The sequence below is a fragment of the Amblyomma maculatum genome, chromosome 1 (assembly GCF_055883805.1).
Source record: "Amblyomma maculatum isolate TAMU_Amacu chromosome 1, ASM5588380v1, whole genome shotgun sequence".
Lineage (NCBI taxonomy): Eukaryota > Metazoa > Arthropoda > Arachnida > Ixodida > Ixodidae > Amblyomma > Amblyomma maculatum.
Window position 1 is genome coordinate 213,557,296 of NC_139344.1, and position 20,936 is coordinate 213,578,231.

General features: G+C 48.7%; 1 protein-coding gene and 1 long non-coding RNA gene across 2 annotated transcripts in view; both read right to left on the reverse strand.

The window, feature by feature from the left end:
- Positions 1–20,936, reverse strand: part of LOC146205571 (uncharacterized) — a 103,121-nt gene that overhangs the window by 45,880 nt on the left and 36,305 nt on the right. The window lies entirely within an intron of this gene.
- On the reverse strand, positions 4,471–5,706 carry LOC146205572 (E3 ubiquitin-protein ligase MARCHF3-like). Its single transcript, XM_084590260.1, has 2 exons — positions 4,638–5,706; positions 4,471–4,575 (listed from the first exon to the last, which is right to left on the reverse strand). Exon 1 carries the CDS (start codon positions 5,537–5,539, stop codon positions 4,661–4,663), a length of 879 nt encoding a protein of 292 aa, XP_084446386.1. The 5' UTR covers positions 5,540–5,706; the 3' UTR covers positions 4,471–4,575; positions 4,638–4,660.

Here is a 20,936-nt window from a genome sequence, read left to right on the forward strand (position 1 = left end):
CTGTAATTTGTTCGAGGTGTGCCAGTTAAAAGTGAGTTTTATTGGAAACTGAAGTGCCTTATGGGGCGACTTCTGTTTCGAGTGCACCGAAACGGGATCGGGACGGCCTCGTTTCTTTGGAGGTGCGCAACGCAAGGTGCACCTCGTGTCGAAGTTATCCAGAGCTCTCCACTATGGGGTCCTTGACAGGTTGAGTTGGCTTGAAACGTTAGATCCCATAAATCGAAAGTCATGCAATGCAACTACAGGTAATTTTCGATACATGTAAAGAAAACACATTCCGGAGCAGAGGCTTCCTAATTTAAAGCGCTATTGTGTTAAATCCCTACCGGAAGCCAATGGGCCATTAGTTGATCCAGACTGTTGCAAACAAAGCCTTTAGAGTTTTCATTCTGGGTGAGAACTTCGACAATAAGGCCCAGCACCGACTTAGGGCAATGCATTACGTCTAAAATGAAACGTTTCATAGAATTGCGCGTGCAATACACTGCCTTCATGAAGGGGGCGAGTGGGAAGGTCAAGGTGACGCAGCGAGCTTTCTTTAGTGTGATGCAGGCATGCCATACCAGACGATGACACGTGACAGCGAGGAAGAACGCCGCTGAGATTCCTCGAAGCCGCAAAAGTTGAAGAAAACAGTTCTCCTCGTTGGGCGCCCGGACTCGGGGCGTCTCCTTCTATGCACTGAGACAAGAAGAGAACCGCCTAACCCTGACTCAGGCGTGGCGCGCACAGCCGGCTCTCGCCGACCACGTTGGGAAGGCGGCACGGAGCTAATTCATCGCGACAAACCGCCGCTACTCCGGTTGCTGAAAGGGTTAATCCCGGTCCATTAAGCAGGGCCCGAAATACCGATCTCCTGGACGCTCTCCAGAAGGCTGTCCGCCCTGCGCACTCGGAGAGGCGACCGGTGACGCCGCGAGGGCCTCGCGGGGACACCGCGATGTGCCGCCGCCCGCAAATATTGGGAAGCCTGAAAGCCTTGTCAGAAAGTGTACGTCCCTAAATAACCGGGCCTCCCGCTTTCCGCCGCGGAAGTGCGCGACGGCGGTCTCGCGGTGGCAACTGGACAAAACGGGTCGCCGCCGCATGCATCCCCTCCAACTCCCAGCTCCTCCGCGCTTCTCCACTTGCTCCGCGACTCATCGCGGACTTTTCCGCACACTTTACCTCTCGACTTCGTTCTTTTTTTCTTGCTTCGGCACCTTTTGCACATTTCAGTTTGACACGCCCCTGCTTACTCTTGCTCGCTTTTCCAGCGCTTGACGTCCGCGCGTATGGATGTCGAGAGGCGGCAATAAGTTGGTACGTGCGTCGAGTTTGGCTGCCTGGGGATGGCACAACCTCCGTCTTTTGCGCGTGCTGCAGGTGCTGGCCGTTATTCACGCACCAACCTCCGCCAGCAAGACGCTTGCCTAGTTCTCTAAGCTGCGTCTTTCCACCTTATTTTATTTCGAAGAGCAAGTTTTACTGGATCGCTATACAGTAACAAAACTGTCTGTTTAAATACAGAGCGGAGAATGTATTACGCAATAGCAGTACAAATGACTGCTGGAATACCAGAGGCAAAGGGAGAGAGAGAGAGAGAGAGAGAGAGAGAGAGAGAGAGAGAGAGAGAGAGAGAGAGAGAGAGAGAGAGAGAGGTGGATGGCAGAAATTCCACAAATCAGCCCAGAGCATCTTCGACGGGTCTATTTAATTGGGTTTAAACATAAAACTCGAGGAATTGTAACATGAATCGAAATTTTTATTTTAGTACAGCATTCCGAGACCGACTCCCTGCTGGACATTTCTTAGCTTCCCCTGAAGAAGAGACCGAGTAGACCTTGAAACGCTGGCAAAAATATAAATTTTGGTCCGTGTTACGATTCCTCGAGTTTTAAATGGGCCGGTACAGTACGGCGGTTGGTTCAAGGGCAGGACCACTTAGAGACACACAGGAGAGGCGCCTGTCTTTGCTGCGAATTTCTCTCGGCTTATCACAATATTGATGATAACGAACTTGCTGGAAATATAGGCTGTTTTCACGGTATAGATATCACTGCACTGTGACCGCATCTGCAATGAAAAGGAGGTGCTAAAAAGATATTGCCCACTTTCTTTCTGCGTCTGACCCATTGGAGCTTTTTCGCTCTTTCATATCAGTTTCAAACATCTTTTACTGAGCATGTAATCTCCAAATTCAATATCAAAGGATACCGGATGGTCGATTAGGGTAACAAACAAGATTTCAAGGGAAGGAAAGCGTAGCAGGGGGCGGTAGAAAGTGATCTGGGCGGATGAGGTTAATACGTTCGCGGGGGTCAAGTGGATGCAGCTAGCACAGGACCGGGTTGATTGGTGGATAATGGGAAAGGCCTTCACCCTGCAGTGGGTATATAGTCCGGCTGATGGTGATGATAATGATGCATATCCAAAAAAGAAGGAAACGTCAGCTCAAGCACTGCAATCCCTTCGTCTAATTTCCAAAGTTTCAGTGATTGATGGTAGCCAGGCATGAGCCAATGCGATAGGCGCTTAGGATATATATCGACCCTCAAATGCGTTGCCCGACCACAAGAACTCAAGCTGTACGTTTGCATAGTCATGCTAGTGTCACTGTAAATTCTTTATTGCTTTTTGTTCAGCGTGATCAGCCAATAAACTTAGCTGCCCTCCTAAGTGAAATACGGGAGTATTGAAAATGCGGGAATATATAAGAAAAACAAAGCGAATCATTCTGTAAGAAAATTGTGAATGGATAAAAAATAAATACACTACTCGTTTCATCGGGACAAGTGAACTGCTCTCATAACTTTGCCGATTCTAAAGCAGACGTTGTCCCATTTTATGCTGTTACTTAGTCGCAAAATTTGTTTCCTCTAAGACATGCCGTGCAGGAGCTAATGGTAAGTACAAAAAATAAAATAAGCATCGAATAAAGTACAGCTCAACACAAACAATTAAGCGAAAAGCTGTTTCTGCGGCGATGTTCTCAAAGCTGCTTGCTGTGTATGCATTAACGCGCGTTTTGCAGGCGGCGGCTCCGTCGACGGTCTGGACCCGGCAAAGGGAGCAGGAGAGGGCAGCTTCCCTCTTATGCGTGCGATACCCCCGAATATCGTGCGTTCATCAGGCGGCGATGTTCGGTTTGACCGCTCGCGTACGGCAGAATTAAGCCGCTGCCGACGCTTTTCCTCGCGCATGCGAGCGCGCCCAATCTCGGCTGCAGAGTGCGAATGATCGGACGGTCCCTCGCCTGCCCCGGCGAAGAAGCGGCATGCCTCGCGCAGCCTACGCTCTGAGTCGAAGCGAGGGCGAAATGACTACGGGAACGCGAGGCGTGCACGCCATATTCACATGGTCGTGTTGCAGTTCAACTGCGACCACTCGCAACCCGCATACGAACCATTAATACGGTCCACGTAGCCTCCACTCTGAGCCTCAAGAAAGAAGACGAAGCGGCCACGAGGAGCGCTCTTGCCGCATTAAAGGCTCGGCCATGCTACAGCAGTTACAGTATATGTCGGAGTTAAGGACCGCGGCTTTTCCTATACGGTGCGAATCCTATACGAAGTCCTATACACCATTTTCCAGTTTAGCGGTGAAGCCTTTCTTATCTACGTACAATGGGTTTCGGCTACAAGAAGGAACGAATTCGACTGCTGCAAATAACGGCAGCAAGTAAAGGCTACACAAGGAACTGACAAGCCAGGTGTATCTTTTCTTTAGGCGGTGTATTTTACAAATTTTTCAACGCATTCGCAACGGAAGTGGACGCCATACATTTCAAAACTGTTCTTAATGACTTGCATAAACGCCCATTCTGTGTAACTAAAACACAGATCCCGAATATTTTCCAGTCTCCAATCATATCGCCAGAAACCAGTGCTCGTTCGGTAAATCAGTTTAGCTACATAGTGGGCTGTTGAGCTCCAAAAATCGCATGAACAGCACCAGTAAAAGCGTTTCTACATATATCGAATATCATAGTCTATATGTTTGCGTGTGAATGTCGGAAACAATGGAATCAGGGAAAGTATGCTTGCACAATCTCGAGAGAAAAGAGAAGTCAAATAGTGTCAAGGCTATATCAAGCGCTCAAAAGCTAGGCGAATTTGCAATTGGTCCTGTGGATTACTTTGCTCGGCTGTGGCGAGATAATCGGGTGCTGTGTACCAAGTTCCGCTCATCGCGCAGTATGTGTCTAAAAAACGGACTGTCCTCTAGACGGCTATGTGCAAGAGTTCGTCCATACTACATCGTTAATGAGCGAATGTAGCTCCGCGAATTCCAAGCTGGATGCCAAGAATGGGACAGGAGCTAAATATTAGCATCAGCTTAGTCATGCACAGATTACACTAAGAGTGCCCTGCCCTCCACAGAATTGCGCTAAGTTGCGGTAAACCACTCCTTTGTCGATAAGTTGACGTATTTTAGCGGCTCGAGGATCAGAAAAATAGATGACACGCAGTCCAGACCACATTCACTCCAAAGCGCTTTATTCCAAGCAGTACACATTGTTTTTTCCAAAATGTGCTGTCCAGGCAACCCTTGAAAAAGTAAAAGTGCTCACTAGGCGCAGTTTCAGCGTCACTGAAAAAAAAAAAAAATGCAGAACAAATAAAAGAAAAAATAAAATGAAAAGAAAAAATTACATTAAAATCCGGCCGGCCTTCCCTCACAGCCGCGAGGTGCAGTATTCCCAAGCGGTGCTGCCAGAGGCCACGGTGTTTGGGGAACAGAGCTCGAAGGAAGAATCGAGGCCAGACACCGAAGGCAGAGCGCTTCTGCCGGGCAGCGGCGGTCGTACTGTCACAAGGGGAATGGCCGTCTCCGTCTTGCCGTCGTTCTCAGGCAGTTCCTGTACCTGGCGTGGCGCGTCAATGATCCTGACGTAGGGGTTGGCCTCGCGCCATTTCCTCCAGCTGCGGTAGTGGAAGCGGAATGTGAGAACCGCCCACGCACTGTACACACTGAAAAGCAGAAAGGCGAGCGTGGTAAGACCGATGGACTCCCAGAGCCTCTGCTCCAGCATCTGCCGCGCCGCACCGTGCAGGCAGAGCACGCCGCAGAGGAAAGCCAGCGGCGACAGGAGACCGAAGCAGATCACGTCCCCGAGGAAGCCCCGGCGAACGTTTGGGCTGCGCAACCACTCGCAGAAGCGCCGGGGCCTGCGTTCCACATTGAAGCGGTAATGGCAGATCTCACACTCTTCGCTGCCACTGGCGCTGAGCCAGTGCTCTAGACAGAGCAGGTGCACCAGCCCCATGGTTCCCGAGCAGAGGCAGATAGAGAGCAGTGGCAGCCTGTGGTCCCCTTCGTGGCAGATGCGGCAGATGGGCCCGCTGCTCGCAGTCACGTTGGCCGGCCCTGGGCTCAGCGGTGCGCCCTCTTCTTCGCGTGGATCGCACCACGCTTTCGGCACATGGACGCGGCACACGGGACTCGCCGCGAAGCTGTCGTCGTCCGCCGTTTGGCCCCATCGTTCAACCCTGCGGCTGATGGGCGTCGACTCTAGAGGCGCAGAGGTAGCAGCGGCTCGGGCTCCGTCGGACATCACGAAGCGTTGAATCGAATCAGCACAGCTTCACGCAGCAGATACAAGAGGCCAGTTCCCCGCAAGGATATATGGCGTCGAGGCGCAAGACACAGCGCTTAAATGCATGTCACGTGAAGGTAGACAGCATGCGCACATTCGAAGCGGCCTCCGGTGGCTACTTGATCGTGCTTTTCGTGATTGTTTTTGGTATCTTTGTTTCTTTCTTTTCGCCTTGGACACACAGCCCTGCGCGGATTGACTGGGAAAGCGCGCAGTAAACCGTTGCGCGGGCTATAGTAACAGATAAGAGTGGGAGCAGTCACAGGAACGAATGCATTTGGACATGTGGGTGTCTCATGTGTTCATGAGCATCTGTTTACATAGCATGCGCGAGAGAACGGCTGTTGCACATGCCGATGGGACAGACAGAAAGTGTTGAAATGGCTGAAATAGAGTAGAAGCATAAACAGAACAGGAGCTGCGATAGTTGATCCTTAAAAACGGCAGCATTTTGTCTGACTGATATCGTAGCTAAGGCGAGACGAAAAAAAAAAAAAAAGAAAAGAATTTTAAAAGCTGCAGCGCGAAGTTCGCAGAAGACCTACATGAAGAGTATTGCTTTTGTCCTCAATACATAATGGCAAGAAGAAAACAGGCAAGCGAGATTGCATTTTGAGGGAAGCGACAACAAAAAGAAGAAAGCTGCAAGGTCGGCGCTGACGTTTTCTTCATCTGCGCGGATCGCCCTTCGCGCCGTGATAACAACAAACAAACAGAAAAACAAATAAAGCGAGGGAGAAATTTACCCTGCAGCGCATCCTTCTAAACCAAAGAGTAGCGCCATCTACATCGTTCATTTGTCACAAGAGCGGCGCACTGCTTGGGAAGCGAGCTGCTCCTTCTTCGATGAGCGTTGCCATGTTCTCTGGATGTGCACCTTGGAAAGTTGTTCCAGAAAAGGAAAAGAGGGGGGGGGGGGGGGGGGGGGGCGCAGGACTGAGAATGAGATACGCAAGCCTTAGCGTAGGTAGTTGAAGTGGATGGGTGGGAAGGGTTGTCCTGAAACTTTGCCATACTTCTTAAATATATCCCCGAACTCCGCCGCGCAGCGCATGTCTAACACCGCGCAATTTTGCCCTTCTGAATGCTCACGTGAATGAGCAATTTGCATCCCCAGATTTCCAAGCTCAAATACAAAATAATTCTTGCTTATGGTGCACACGGACTCTTATGTAATAAGAGCACGCTTGACGAAATAATTTTATGCTCAGAGGCATGTTTTTCATGGCACGCTCTACGCAGTTCTCAAGCTGCTCGACTGATCGCGGCATCCTAAAAACGCAAAGGATACGTGACGGCAGAATGTAAAGGACAAATCAGCCTGACGAGATCGTCACCTGATTCATATGTATATCGTGGTGGCTAATTAAGTGGTTCAAGGGCTTAGTGACATAATACGCCATATGAATGTGAAGAAGAAACACGTCAGCGCAGGCAAGCTTTGTGCAAAAAAAATTTTCTTTGTGAGTGGCCACCGAATAGCTTCTCAAACAACGTTGCGGGTGTCATGCTCGCGAAATAAAGCACTGACTGAGCCTGTGCCACTTATGAACTACACACTGCACAGCCAGACGCAAAATGATACGTTCTAACACTTGATGTTCGCCCCCTCACTGTGGCGCAGTGGTTAGGGCGCTCGACTGTTGTTCCCAAAGCTGGAAGATCGAATCCCGTCTGCGGCGGCCGATTTTTTTATGAAGGCGAGAAGGACGGCGTCCGTGTTTTGTGCAATGTCAATGCAAGTGTTAAGTAACCCCAGGTGGTCGAAATTTATAGCGCCTTCCACTACGGCGCATCTATCATAGCCTCAGTCGCTTTGGGTCATTAAACCCATAAACACAACCAAACCTTCAAGTTTGGCACCGAATTTCAAAAACGCCGGTATATTACCTCGATATGCTTACTTTTACAACGTCACCTCATGAGAGGTAGTTTGCCGTGTCCTAAACACTTGCGCATAAATAAATCAGCACATGCATACCCTGCTGCTGCTGAGTGGATAGGATCCTCGTTAATTTCTACCACCTATAGTGCATTATCGTGCATCGACATCGCACAGCTCACGGGCCTTTGTATTTCTCTCTCACATCCGTTTGGCCTCCAGCACGGCTGCCACGGTGGGAATCGAACCCGAGATCGCGGGTTCGATCCCCGAGGAGCAGTTGAGTGGTTTATAGTGTAGCTCAAATACCTATGCAGCTTTCCAACGTTAAAACTTTTGCATATAGGTATTTTATTTTCCAACATATCGTGGGGTTCCGTTCCAAAGACAAAAAAGCTCTTGAAAAATATCTGGCAATTGACTGGGGCTTGTACTAGGCCGCAGCGTACAGAGTATCTTAATTAATAAACATTTGAGACCCAAAAATGCCCACAGTTTTCAGGGCACATGTCAGGATACGAATAAAAAAGAACCGAGATCGCAAACAGAACTGCAAGAAAACGTAACATGCAAAAGACATTAGTGAGCATAATTTGATCTTGAACAAATACCACATCACACCAAAATAGAACACAATTCACAAGTAGTGCAGTCGCAAGAGGACCCATTCTGATATTTAACTGGTGTAAGATATCTAAGAGGGGCTCTATAGTGGGCACTTCGCTAAGGTGTCGTGCACGATTAGATAAGATGAGAGCTGAATCCTGACTGCCCAGTTAAATGTGGAAAGATTTTTATCTCCTGGATGGAATTTATTCGCTCGCGCGAGCGAGTGTACATTAAAGATATCGCAGCCTGTACTGACTTTAGATTTAATTGAATGGAAGTGTGCGGCAGGTATCGGGCAGATTTTTCCACAAATCAAGCTCACAGAATATGAGCAGACAGTTTGGCTGCCCTTACGCGTATCTGATGAATTCACAGGGATATACCAGAACACTACACATGCGCATTTGCAATTTTTTTTTTCGTGACACTACTATAATGGCTCGGCGCGATATGCGCTAAATTTGTGGACTCGTTCATTCCTTATGATGCTGCACCTGGGTTGCTCGGTAGTAACGAAGGATCACTTAGAAGCTTCAGATAATCCGAATGAATCGCCGCTTTTCGGAAGGCACGCGAGGGCGGTAGCTGCCCACAGACTTTGTTCTCGACAGTTTCGGTTCCTCGTGACCGCACCCGTACGGAGCCAGGCACACGCCGGCTGTGCTGAGCGGGTGCGGCGGCGACGACGGTGCGGCGACCGCAGCGGGGCGTCGCCGAGAGTACGCGGACCATTTCCATTTCCGGCGACCGTCGGCTGGTGAATGGGGGTGGGGTGCGCGGGCGACCGTCTTCCAGGGAGTGCCGCTCCAAGGAGCGAACCCTTTGCACGTCATGGAGAGCCCCGATCCTCGCCAGCCGGCTATCGACGGCAGCCCATTTGGACGCGAGCCATCGCGCTCGCCCTTATCTCCCTCACGCGCCCGGAGAGGGCGGTTGATCCATCCGCGGAGTTTTCTGCCTCAGCAGAGCAATAATTCACCGCGCTGGAGGATCGGGAGCCCCGGTCGCTCGATCCGTCTGGTGGCGGATATTTCCGGCGCTTGCATCCAAACAGGGCGGCCTCCGGCGCGCACGACAGTGAGCAGACGACCTGGATCCGTGCTCGCGCCGCCGCAACGCCGGAAGTCGACGGCCCGATGCGCGGGCAAAATAGCGCGCGCGCTGGCCGACAATATTTGCCCGCTGCCGCCGGCTGGGCAGCGGCGCGCGTTCGCCACCGCTGCGTATGGCCCGCGCCTAGATGTGCGCGCGCTTCGTGCGGAGAGGATTCCCTCTTCGCGTTTGGCTGACTATTTCTCGAAGCGCTGCGTTATGGGCGCAGAGTCATGGTTTAACACGAGATGACGGTTGACGCTGGAGTCGATACTCCGGTGGTCGTCCCAGCCTTTTCTCCCGCCTCCCTGAATTCGCAGCAAACAGTATTTGCTTTCGTTGTATCGGATGGACGATCGAGCGTTGTTTGAACACATGAACCTATCATTAGATTGGTTTAGTTTTGCGGGGTCTAACGTCCCAAAGCGACTCAGGCTATGAGAGACGGCGTAGTGGAGGACTCCGGAAATTTCGACCGCCTGGGGCTCTTTAACATGCACTGACATCGCACAGCACACAGGCGCATTGCTTTTCGCCTCCATCGAAAAGCTGCCGCGGAAGCCGGGATTCGATCCCGCATCCTTGGGAACAGTAGTCGAGCGTCGTGACCACTGCGCCACCCCGGCGGGGTGAACCTATCATTACAACCTGCGCTCACCTTAATCTACCTTGGACCTATGACGGCACTTTTCATTCCTATGAAAAGCTCGAATGGCGAAACGCCATTCAGAGCCACAAGAATAAAAATAACCAACCGCCACAGCCGATGATAAAGTGGAGCGGCGGAGGAGCCCCATTTACGTAGTGTATGTGTTACAGTATTTCGTGTGCATGCCGTTGCCATCAGTCCAGCCGGTAAGACACGTTCTGATTTTGTACAACCTGCAGGAGCTCTTGTGGTGCGTGGTTATTATTACTCATACACAGCCGCGGATGTGATTTGTGGCAGGCTTGACAGTCGCATTTCGACAGTATAGTGGAAATAAACACTACCACAACCTCCTACATAACATGCACTCTACCTGACCGGACCCAATTCCATTCATCGCTAGACTACGCTGATAAGGAGCTTCGTCAGTGAAAGCCCAGAACGCATGATCACTGCCTCCACACGACAGGTGATCAATAATTAAGCGCTTACATCCGTCAATCCTTCCTCGTACTGTCCGGCCCATTTATATCGGGTTAGATATTTCGAATGATTGCCTGCATCCCAACACACGGATTATCACCTTGAAAATGATGAGTAAAATTATGGAACAGACTCGCTGTGTATCTAACTTTATTGTTACCGCTCATTCGATGCATCGAACGGCGCAACACCCTCCCAAGTGGCGCTTCTCCTAACTGCACTCTGCCCACGGAGACAGGTCGGCTTAGCAGCCTTGCATCTCTGCGAAGCTGCATGGTGACGTGCACGTGCAATGCGCTTGGGAGCAGACATGGCAGTAATTGAATTACAGTAATGACAATCATCATCATCATCATCATCAGCCTGACTATACCCACTGCAGGGCGAAGGCCTCTCTCATATTTCTCCAATTAAGCCGGTTCTGTGCTAGCTGCATCCACTTGACCCCTGCGAACTTCTTAACCTCATTCGCCCACCTAACTTTCTGCCGCCCCCTGCTACGCTTTTCTTCCCTTGGAATCCAGTTTGTTACCCTAAGCGGCCATCGGTTATCCTCTCTTCGCACTACATGTCCTGCCCATGCCCATTTCTTCTTCTTAATTTCCGCTAGAATGTCAGTAACTTGAGTTATTTCTCTGACCCACTCTGCACGCTTCATATATATCTTAATGTTACACCTACCATTTTTCGTTCCGTAGCCCTCTGAGTTGTCCTCAACTTAAGTAGAACCCTCTTGGTTAGCCTCCACGTTTCAGCGCCATAGGTGAGTACAGGTAAGATGCAACTGTTATGTACATTCCTCTTTAGCGATACCGGTAAGCTGCTGGACATAATCTGCGAGTGCTTGGCAAATGTGTTCCATCCCAATCTTATTTTTCTTGTTATTTCCTTTTATACTATAATTAAATTACTTTTTTCGGTAATTTGTAATGTAATGAATTACTTTTTGATAGTAATGTCGTAGCCAAAGTAATTAACTCTTTTCGAAATTACTTTTATTAAAGTGCGCCACTACGCCTTCAATAGACAACAAAGTAGAGTGCCGCGAAAGCAGGAACGACGTGCGCAAGCCGAAGCCAGCGTAACGGATCGGCAAAAGGAGACAGAATTGAGCAGGAAAGTGCGTCTGAGACCTCGTGCCAGCGAGTGGTGCGAGTGGTGGCAGGGTCACTTAGTGTGGCTATTCCATGGCAACCATCCTCCAAACAACAGGATACAAGGCTTCAAGGGCATGCTGGAGGGAGTGGTGGTGCAAGAGAATTAGTTGAGAGCGTGGCGCAGTGGCACTCGCTGTTGCGTCGGCTAGAGCACAATAGTGCGTGGTTACGCCCGTCACCATGGGGCGAGGGAGGAATGGGCTTTGGGGAGATGGGCGGAAGGGTCCGTGGCGGGAGCCACCGTGGCTTGAGCAGTGAACACAAGGTGCCAACGTCGATTCTTGGGACTGTGGAAGCAATAAATAACCTAGCTTCTTCGGCCTCTTCAAATGGCGGAGACAGCTCCGGGCCAGCAAGACGCTGGGTTCGCCGGTCATTTCATGATCGTTCGACCATGCTTCTGCTTTTATTGTTGTTTCCTTTTTTTCTTTTTTTTTGCTGCTGTTTTGTTTTTGTGTTGGCAAGTGCTGTAGGAAAGAGGCAAGGAATAGCTCTCTGGGACGGAATTTGGCGGGAAGGCGAAAGAGTACGTGTGCTTCGCGTCTGGACACATGTTGTTTTGTTTACTAGCTTTACTTGTTATTTTGCATGGATGGAAACTAGAAAGTAATTGAATCACTGAGTAGAGGTAATTGTAATGTAATTTAATTACTTTTTGGGAGCAGTAATGAGTAATGCAATTTAATTACTTTTCTGCGATTTTCTCCAAAGTAATTATTAATGTAATTTAATTCCTTTTCAAGAGTAATTTTGCCATGTATACTTGGGAGCGGCCTCCAGTATTTTGTACCCATTTTCAACTTCAAGTGATTAAGCGAAAGCTGTGAGCGTTGCAGTGATAGCTTCTTTAACACCCGCTTTTCAACCCGCGGTTTTTTCATAATTTTTATTTAAATCAGGTTTTGGGGAAAGGACGACGCTTTATACTTTTGAGTGGGCGCCACGGAATTGTGAACACCTGCACCTTACCAGGTCAGGATCATGTTACGTTTTCATATTTTTTATTGCATATTGTACATTGGTTTTTAACAAAGGAAAGGCGCAGTATCTGCCAGACTTGAGAGAAGGAAAATGGGAGTGGAAGCGAAGAGAAAGAGGTTCCGTAGTGGAAGACTTCGGAGTAATTTGGCCATCTATATAGACCCCATTCTATGTGAGTGCCCCATATACAGTAGGGAAAAACAGTGCCTCTGCCGTGCGCTGGAGCGTCTATATGGACACCCACTGACTGAAATCAAGATTCTAGGTCACTGACTGCGGCGATCGTCGGCGGTGAAGGCCTCCCAGGCACTGCTCCGCTTCATGACAAGCACGGGCCTGATCGATAGGCTGTGCTTTTTATGTTATGATACGTGATATGACTGTGAAGTGATGTGACGTGATATGGCTTTGATGTGACTATACTGCCATCCCTCTCTTATCCACCACTTTTATATCCACTACCCCCTTCCCCCAGTGTAGAGTAGCAAACCGGTTTCTTTTACCGGTTAACCTCCATGCCTTTCCTCCTCCTCCTCTTCCTCCTTCTTCCATCCTCTGGGTCTTTAACGTACGCGGACATCGCACCCCAACCCAGGGCTGCCTCTCCGTTTAAGTTATGTTTTGGGGAAAGGAAGGCGCAGTATACATTTCGGTGGACACCATGAAATTGTGGACACCCAGACTTTATTAGGTCAAGGTCACTTGAAGGGCAAATTTAGTGTCACATGAAGAACTGCTATAGTACCTAGCGTAGTGAAGCTTTCGCTTCCATTGTAAATTGGTTTACAAAGTATCTGTCAAGATCACTTGAAGGTGAAAACCTACGTGATGCTGACGGCTCGAAAAACTGGCGTATTGAAGCTTTCGCTTCAAAAACTGTCTGACGTCAGAGGTCTTTCATTCGGACACAGCTGAACAGATGAAAAATTAGGTGCTTCAATATTAGTCCGCACATTTCAAATTCATAATGAAGCGTTCCTTACAGCCCTCCAGCTAAATCAAATGTGCCGCTTTCCTAGTGATGGTAAAGTGACGCGTACGGACAAATTTTGCCGCATATTTGGGAAGTCTGAAAAAAAAATTGCTTGTATACGTTTGTCGTAACAAAAAATGAAGGTACAACAACTTCCAGAAGGAATATGGCAACAGTGCGTCGAAAATTGCGCGGATACGCGTAAAAGAAAAACCAACGGAGCCTTTTTTTTTTTTTTTTTCACCTTTGTGAGATGTGGGTGTTATAAATAAACGGTAATGCGTATCTGATAACGCGGTTTCTTAAATTTTACCAACATTTGTGGAAACACATCCGCATACTCACGCACGAAACACACACGTACAGGGTCGTCGTAAATATATGCGAACAACGCGAAGCGTGGCCGCACTCCGCGGAGCGTCAGCGCATCCTGCGCGGCCGCGCATTGAAGCAAAGTAGCGCAGGGGCCTGAAGGCGGTGCTTCGTGTCGTCTGCTGCAGCGCGAAAGCGCACTGTCCTTGCACTAATAGTGTTTTTATCACTGGGACATCATAATTAATAAGCAACAAAGGAAATAGTGGCTTTCGTACTTTTAAAGTTGATACCGCGTCGATTGCCAACGATGAACATAAAGAAGTGTGTCATAAAGCGAATTTTGTCAAATCATCCGAGCACCACTCACTAAGACAGACCAGCATCTTAGCTTGGCACTCATTTGCAAGAGCTTATCAGCCTCGCCGGCGGATAAGACATTGCCACGCTCAAGCTAGTATGATAGGTCAATTGATAGCCTTTTATACGACTGAGCAAACGCTGCAGTGAGTGAACCGCGACAACGCCATTTCGGCGCGTTTGGCCGCTGCCAGTACACAGTTAGGTGCGCTTCTCAGTAAAGAAACACGGTGCGATTCCGTGCTGCAGCAGACGACACGAAGCACCGCCTCCAGGCCCCTTTGCGCTTGCGCCATTTGCTTCTATGCGCGGCGCGCACCGGATGCCATGACGTTCCGCGTAGCACGGTCACGCTTCTCTGTGTTTGCACATATTTAGGACGACCCTGTACACGTGCAAACAAAAATACGGCTCAGAACACTTACCAGCATTTCAACCACGGATCGTAGCAACTGTGTTGACAACTAAAAAATCTGCAATAAGAGCAATTGGAGCGGGCCCCCAACAATCACCAATAATCGTCAACACCATAAGGATAAGAAAAATTAGTCTTCGTTTTATCACAGGCTTCCGCAAGAAGCAACGTTCGTGCACCAAAAAAAAAAAAAAGTTATCATCGCCAGCAGCAGCAATAGTTTAGCTGTGTCCACTGCAGGGCAAATGCGTCTCCCATGTTCCGCCAATTAACCCTGTACTATGACAGCTGCGTTAAGCTCTTCCTCGCAAACTTCTTAATCTCATTCGTCCACCTACCTTTCCGCTTCCTCCATGTATAGGCTTACTTTCCCTTGGAACCCGCTCTGTTACCCTTAGGGACCATCGGTTGTCCTTCCTTCGCATTAGATGATCTGTCGACGCCCATTTCTTTCTCTTGATTTTGATTAGTATCTCACTAACACGCGTGTTTTCTGACCCAGTCAAGGCGCTTTTTGTCTCACAACGTTGCACCTCTAATTGACTCTCTGTGCGTCCTCAATTCAAGTTAAACCCTTTTCGTTAGTTTCCACGTTTTAGCCCCATAGGTGAGTATATGGTAAGATGCAACTGTTATATACCAGTACTAGTAAACTGCCACTACCAGTAAAGGATACCAGCAAACTTCCATTCATAATCGAAGAATACCTGCCAAATGCACTCCACCTGTGGTCATTTTTCCCTCAGGACGGATCTGCGCTCACTATTGGCCCTAAGAAAAAATATTAGGGCCAAATGCTTTAATGACTGGTATTGTCGGCGTTCGTTAATCCGGTCACACTATAGCTGTTAATCAAATGACGTCAGCAAAAAAATAAAACTCCTGTGTCCATCGCTAATCGAAACTCCATCCCTTGGATCCCTAGCCGAGCCGAGCGCATTAACCAACTGCGCCACGCCCGAGATCGTGAAAAGCACATCACAATTCTCCTTGTATACCGTGAAGAAGATAATTAAATAAATAAATCCTTCCTCGACACAGAATCGGACAATCATCTCTTGCATCCACAGCCGAGCGCTTTAACCAAATACGCCAAGTCGGGGATCGTCAAACGTGAATCATAATTCTCCTTGTCTACCGTGAGTATGATAGTAGCGATGACAATGACACTTTAATTAATGATAATGCCTATGATGACATTATTAGCAATGATAATGACGGTGCATTTAATTGATAATGATAACGAGAGTAAACGTGATGCACCGTGTGCACCAGCAACGCTTAGGCTTTCGCATTTTCTGCAGTGTAGATTCCACAATGCTCTCGGAATTTTGTCCATTGCCACTTCGAAATTTTCGCTGGCTCTTGCAAGCTACTTTCTCTTCTGCGGCTGTTAAACATTACTTCAGTCTTCCGCACATTATTTTTATATTCATGGCCAAAGAAACATTGTTTGCAGCCATGTCGCGTTCCTTGCGGCATATTTTTAAAAATTCCTCTGGAGGAGATAACTAACCGAAATTATTTGCATTTTTTTTTTATTAACGTTAGGGCGACATGAATTTTGCCAAGTGGTAGAGAAGCTAAGAAAACGGGTACAACTTTTTCTACCCATATTCGTGCTCCTTTTGTCTGGCATTCAAAGAAGGCCCGCGAAATATAGAACACTACCACACGCAGCGCTAATGCGCTACAATATTGTAGCGCTCCCAACAGCATTGAACGACAGAAGCGTGCGCCCTGACCGCGCCCAATGGAGCGGCCGGGTACAGTTCGACAGGCAGCAATATGATTCAAATGAATAAAAGGAAAAGTACTTAACGGTAAAAATCTCCGCAAATATACAACACTGCCTGACACAATGCCACTAAGTAATTCAGTCCCCTGCCTACCATTGCCTCCACCGTCACCGTTGGCTATCTGGCTTGCCTCTTGGGACATCCTCCTTCAAAATGCCTTCAACGCCTTCGTGCCGCCTGGACCCGGCTGTGGCGTCCATTACTTCTGCAGACAGCTTTGGAGGGGTTAAACAGCTGCAAACGATGTTTGACCAGGTTAACAGAGCTTCCGTTCAGCACACTAAGTTATCTATACGATTCTAACCTGGCTAATAGCAACATAACTTAAGCAAGCACAACAAAGCATTCGCTTGTCTTAGGCGAGCTAAGCCGCAGCCATTTTTATCCTCTGCCCCGCCGCGGTGGGGCGCTCAACTGCTGAATCCAAGGACGCGGGCCAGTTCGGTCAAAATTTTGCTTGGCCGATAGGAACGCAGGAAAGAATTGGCCGTGGCTTAGCTCAGCTAGGCCAGGATATACATAGCGAAAGCATGTGTGCCTAGCGCTGGGCTGCCTACTGCTCTCCAACCAATCTAATCATATCCAATTCAGTGTAATCTAATCCAGTCTAATCAAATCCTATCCAATCAAGTACAATCCAACCAGTCCTGTCCAATTCAATCCAAACCTGTCCAATCCAAACCAGTCCAATCTGATCTAGTTCAATCCAATTCTGTCCAATGCTGAGTACACGCTCGCCTGAAATGCACCGCTGGCTAGCCTATCATCGTCACTACTATCATCCTCACGCTAGAGAAGGAGAAGTAGGATGCGCTACTCACTGTATCTAGGTGTGTTGCATTAAAGACGACACATCTTCCGGTTGCTTCTTGATTGCCGGATGGCGCGGCGAGCGCGCGACGTCCACCAGCTGCGGCGTTTGCTAGGCAACGGCTCTGTGCCTCCCGCCCCGCGAAACTCCTCGCTCGTGGCCAATGTAGCATTCAAAACGAATACGCGTTGTCTTGGCGAGCAGTGATGGTAGCAGCCTGGCTTGGCTCGTGCCGGCGGTAAGTAAAATATCAGGTAATCCAGGCGGGTTAGCGGGATGTGCCGACGCACCCTCGTTTGCTGCAAGCATCTGTAGACAGAGCGCTGACATGCAGTTTCAGTTGGGCCACCGCTCCGTTTTGCTTTCGATGCACCTGTACTTTATACATTTATCGAACGCTTGCATAGTGGCTTGTGAGCGTCGGAAGCACGATGGAATCAGGCAAAACAGCCGTGTAAGATTCCATGAGACGATTCAAAGCAATACAAAGACGATACCGAGTACTCAAAAGCACGGTGCTCAAAAGCTACATGAATTTCCATTTGGGCGCGTTCGTTCCTTGGATCGTACTAGTTGCGCCGAGATAATTGCGTGCTCTGTACACCCGGCCAACTCTTTAACCTTTAACAGTATCGCACGACCGGCGCTGCTGCGGCGGAAGACGCAGGATATAACAAAGCAAGTGAGGGCAAGGGCATGCCCACAATAGGGAACCTGCGCTGGAGTTTTCCGCGTACCGCCAGCGCCGCCAAGTGGCCGTCGTGCCACTATCTTGGTCGGACGGCTGAGACTGCCGCGGCTGGAGGCGCTGAAGAGCGACTAATTTATCGCGAAAGCAAAGGCATGCTGCTGCGTTAAAAAGTGCTCTATTACGATAACAAGATTGCTCTGTATTCCATTCCACCGCAATCATACAAAACACAGTGGCGGTAGAACTCGGCTGGAGTCAGGAGACTGCATGATTAAGGAGGATTGTTGAGGCGCTGCTTATTACGCTTTATAACGTGGCTTCGCCTGTCATAGCGTACATATAAGAGTTCTGTTTATTCGCTTTTATCATTTGCACAATCTGATGAGAACGTGTTGTGAAGGGCGCCTTTCAGAGCTGGCGTGGGCCTCAGGCTCACGCGCGAACATCGGATCGTTGAGCGTTGCTCGTGCACTTGAGGGGGCCGTTGCAAGATGAACGGCAACTCAAAGTCAATAATAAAGGACGAGAGTAAGTGGCATCCTGGTGTGCATATTGCAATCGTCTAGAGATGAAAAAACGAAAGAGTTAGCCCATTAACCGAATACACAGTATTGTCGGAAGTACAAAGAGCCAGGTAATGCCTTAACCGGCATGCTGTCACACTTCTTCCCGATTTTAACTATCGCAAGTCCCTAGTGACCGTTCAACATTTCCCTATGGGTCAGTAAGTGAGCCTTCTTTGAAAACAACTCTCCAATTAGAGAATTATTTCATTCATTATTTGCTTCGAATAAAAGATGTATTGGGGCCCTGCCGGGGTGGCGCAGTGGTTACGGCGCTCGACTACTGTTCCCAAGGATGCGGGGTCGAATCCCGGCCTCGGCGGGAGCTTTTCGACCGAGGCGAAAAGCAAGGCGCCCGTGTGCTGTGCGATGTCAGTGCACGTTAAAGAACCCCAGGGAGTCGAAATTTCCGGAGTCCTCCACTAAGGCGTCTCTCATAGCCTGAGTCGCTTTGGGACGTTAAACACCACAAAACAAACAAAATATGTATTGCTTCAGGCTCACAGAAAGCGCTTTTTGCGTTTAAGTTGGATGTTTTAGTTTGATGGCTGACGTATCGCTGAAAACATTCGTGCAATATTTGTTTTGCACACGTACAATTTTAGTTAGTCTTCATGCTCAATTCAGAACAACTTCCGTATTGGAAATATCACGCTGTACGATCTAGTTGCTTCACGCTGAATGATTGTTGCGTAGCACGTATACTGCTGTCACCATGATTGTTCGTCTTTTATTTGGGCACGAAATAATCTAGATACGCCGATCTCTAGTCGCAGTCTGCGCATAGCGTGGCTTGGGGAGGGGGGGGGGGGGGGGCGCCAATGTATGATCACGCACATCACACCGTTAAATGGTGCATGCTGCAATTTTCATTCTGTGCAAAGAACAAAGCATAGCAATTTTGTTGTTTCATGTTTGCGCTATTATTTTTTTTTTTTTGGTACTAACCATCACCGATACTAACCCCATCTTTCGATGTAATTCATTCTTGTCTCTTAAGATAGAGAGCGAGAGTTTAGACTAAGAAGATTTAAGATATGGTAACTTTCCCCCACGCTCTCTCATTGTAGGGCGCCGATAATTTCCGCCCAAAATTTATCAGCGGAACAATTGTGGCCACTTAACTATTTACTGTCCTGTGCGAGCCTTTTCTATCGATGATTCTCAGCGGATCTCGGTTTTATTCCCTTCGAAGAATGAACAAAATACAGTTCAAACCATCAATTGATAGTCGTTCGCTGTCGTAAACAGGCAAGTGTTGGAACGCGACTACAGGCCTTTGTTTCTCTATAGATGCGGTCAACAGCATCGCCCTAAATAACGGTGCGTTATATTTCGCAACACATGAGGCACTTTTCGGTCGAGAAATTTTCTCATCATGAAGCTGTGGAATCATTACTGTTCCTCAAATGGCAGTAGGTAAGTACTGCACGCGTTCAATGCGCTTAACGCGCGCAGTATTTCCAAATCCTACCTAATGTTAGTACAGCAGGGAGGTTGTTTCACTTTGGTGTGATATATTTACTCTCCACTAGCGATGCTTCAACGCAGGTAATCTTATTTGCTAGAAAGTGCGCGCGTAATTGCAGCGCAGGGACGCTCACCTTTGCAAGCGCCCCATATATAGCAAGAAACAAAAAAGAAAGACTGAACTCACGAGAACCATTTCAAACCTGCGCGTAGCGACGTGATAGCTTCAATAATGCAGCGGCAGCGCGAGCCAAGTTGGCAGGCAGCTGAGGAGCTCAGGTTGCGCCTTTAAGTCAATCAAAAAGGAAATTCCAAGTTCTTCAGAACACTAAGAGGACCATATCGGGTGGAGCGGCGTGCAACAGCCTGCCCTCCTGTTCACCCTAACAGTGGACTACCCTGTAAATCTGCGATAAAAGCATTATGCACGAAATAGAGAGCTCACAATTCGCCGTTGGGCGCAGCCACGGCACGACAAGCGGCTTGCTCCGTCCTACTATACGCTTGCTCATTTTGAAACCAGGCGGCGCTGGGTGTCTGATTTTAAGCGCGCCCCCTGGGCAGCGCAGGTTCCCTATTCCTGCTGCTTCAAGGATCGTCGTTTGCTAGGCTGTTCTGATTAGCATGAAGTATCCCCTGCCACAATCGTCTGGCATATATCGACGCCCCAAGAAACTGCCACTGTTTGTTGTTCCGCTTCATATAGTGCGGATAATATCTGAACTTCGAATGTACAACAACTAGTTGCCCTCATTTAAATATCGCCACGCTAATTGCTTCCAAAAGAAACCTCCTCTAGACAGTACCCGTAGATGGAACCGGGGAGTGTGTAGTACTTGGAACGTTACAAGTGTACACCAATCAAAATGCACGCTCAAATGCAGACAAAATAAGCTTTCAGACCCCGGACATCAAACTTCGAGGGGTTGCTCTCGATGAAGCAGAACAGCCAAACAGACGACACTCGCCCAGGTAGCGTGATTGCGCCCCCTCCCCTTTTCCCTACTCGTTCCCTCTTCCGATTTCCGCCTTGCTCCGACTCGGCGCCGTTTCACGGTGCAGTTGACAGTGGCGCGGCACTATTAAAAAATTGAAAGGGTGTATACTT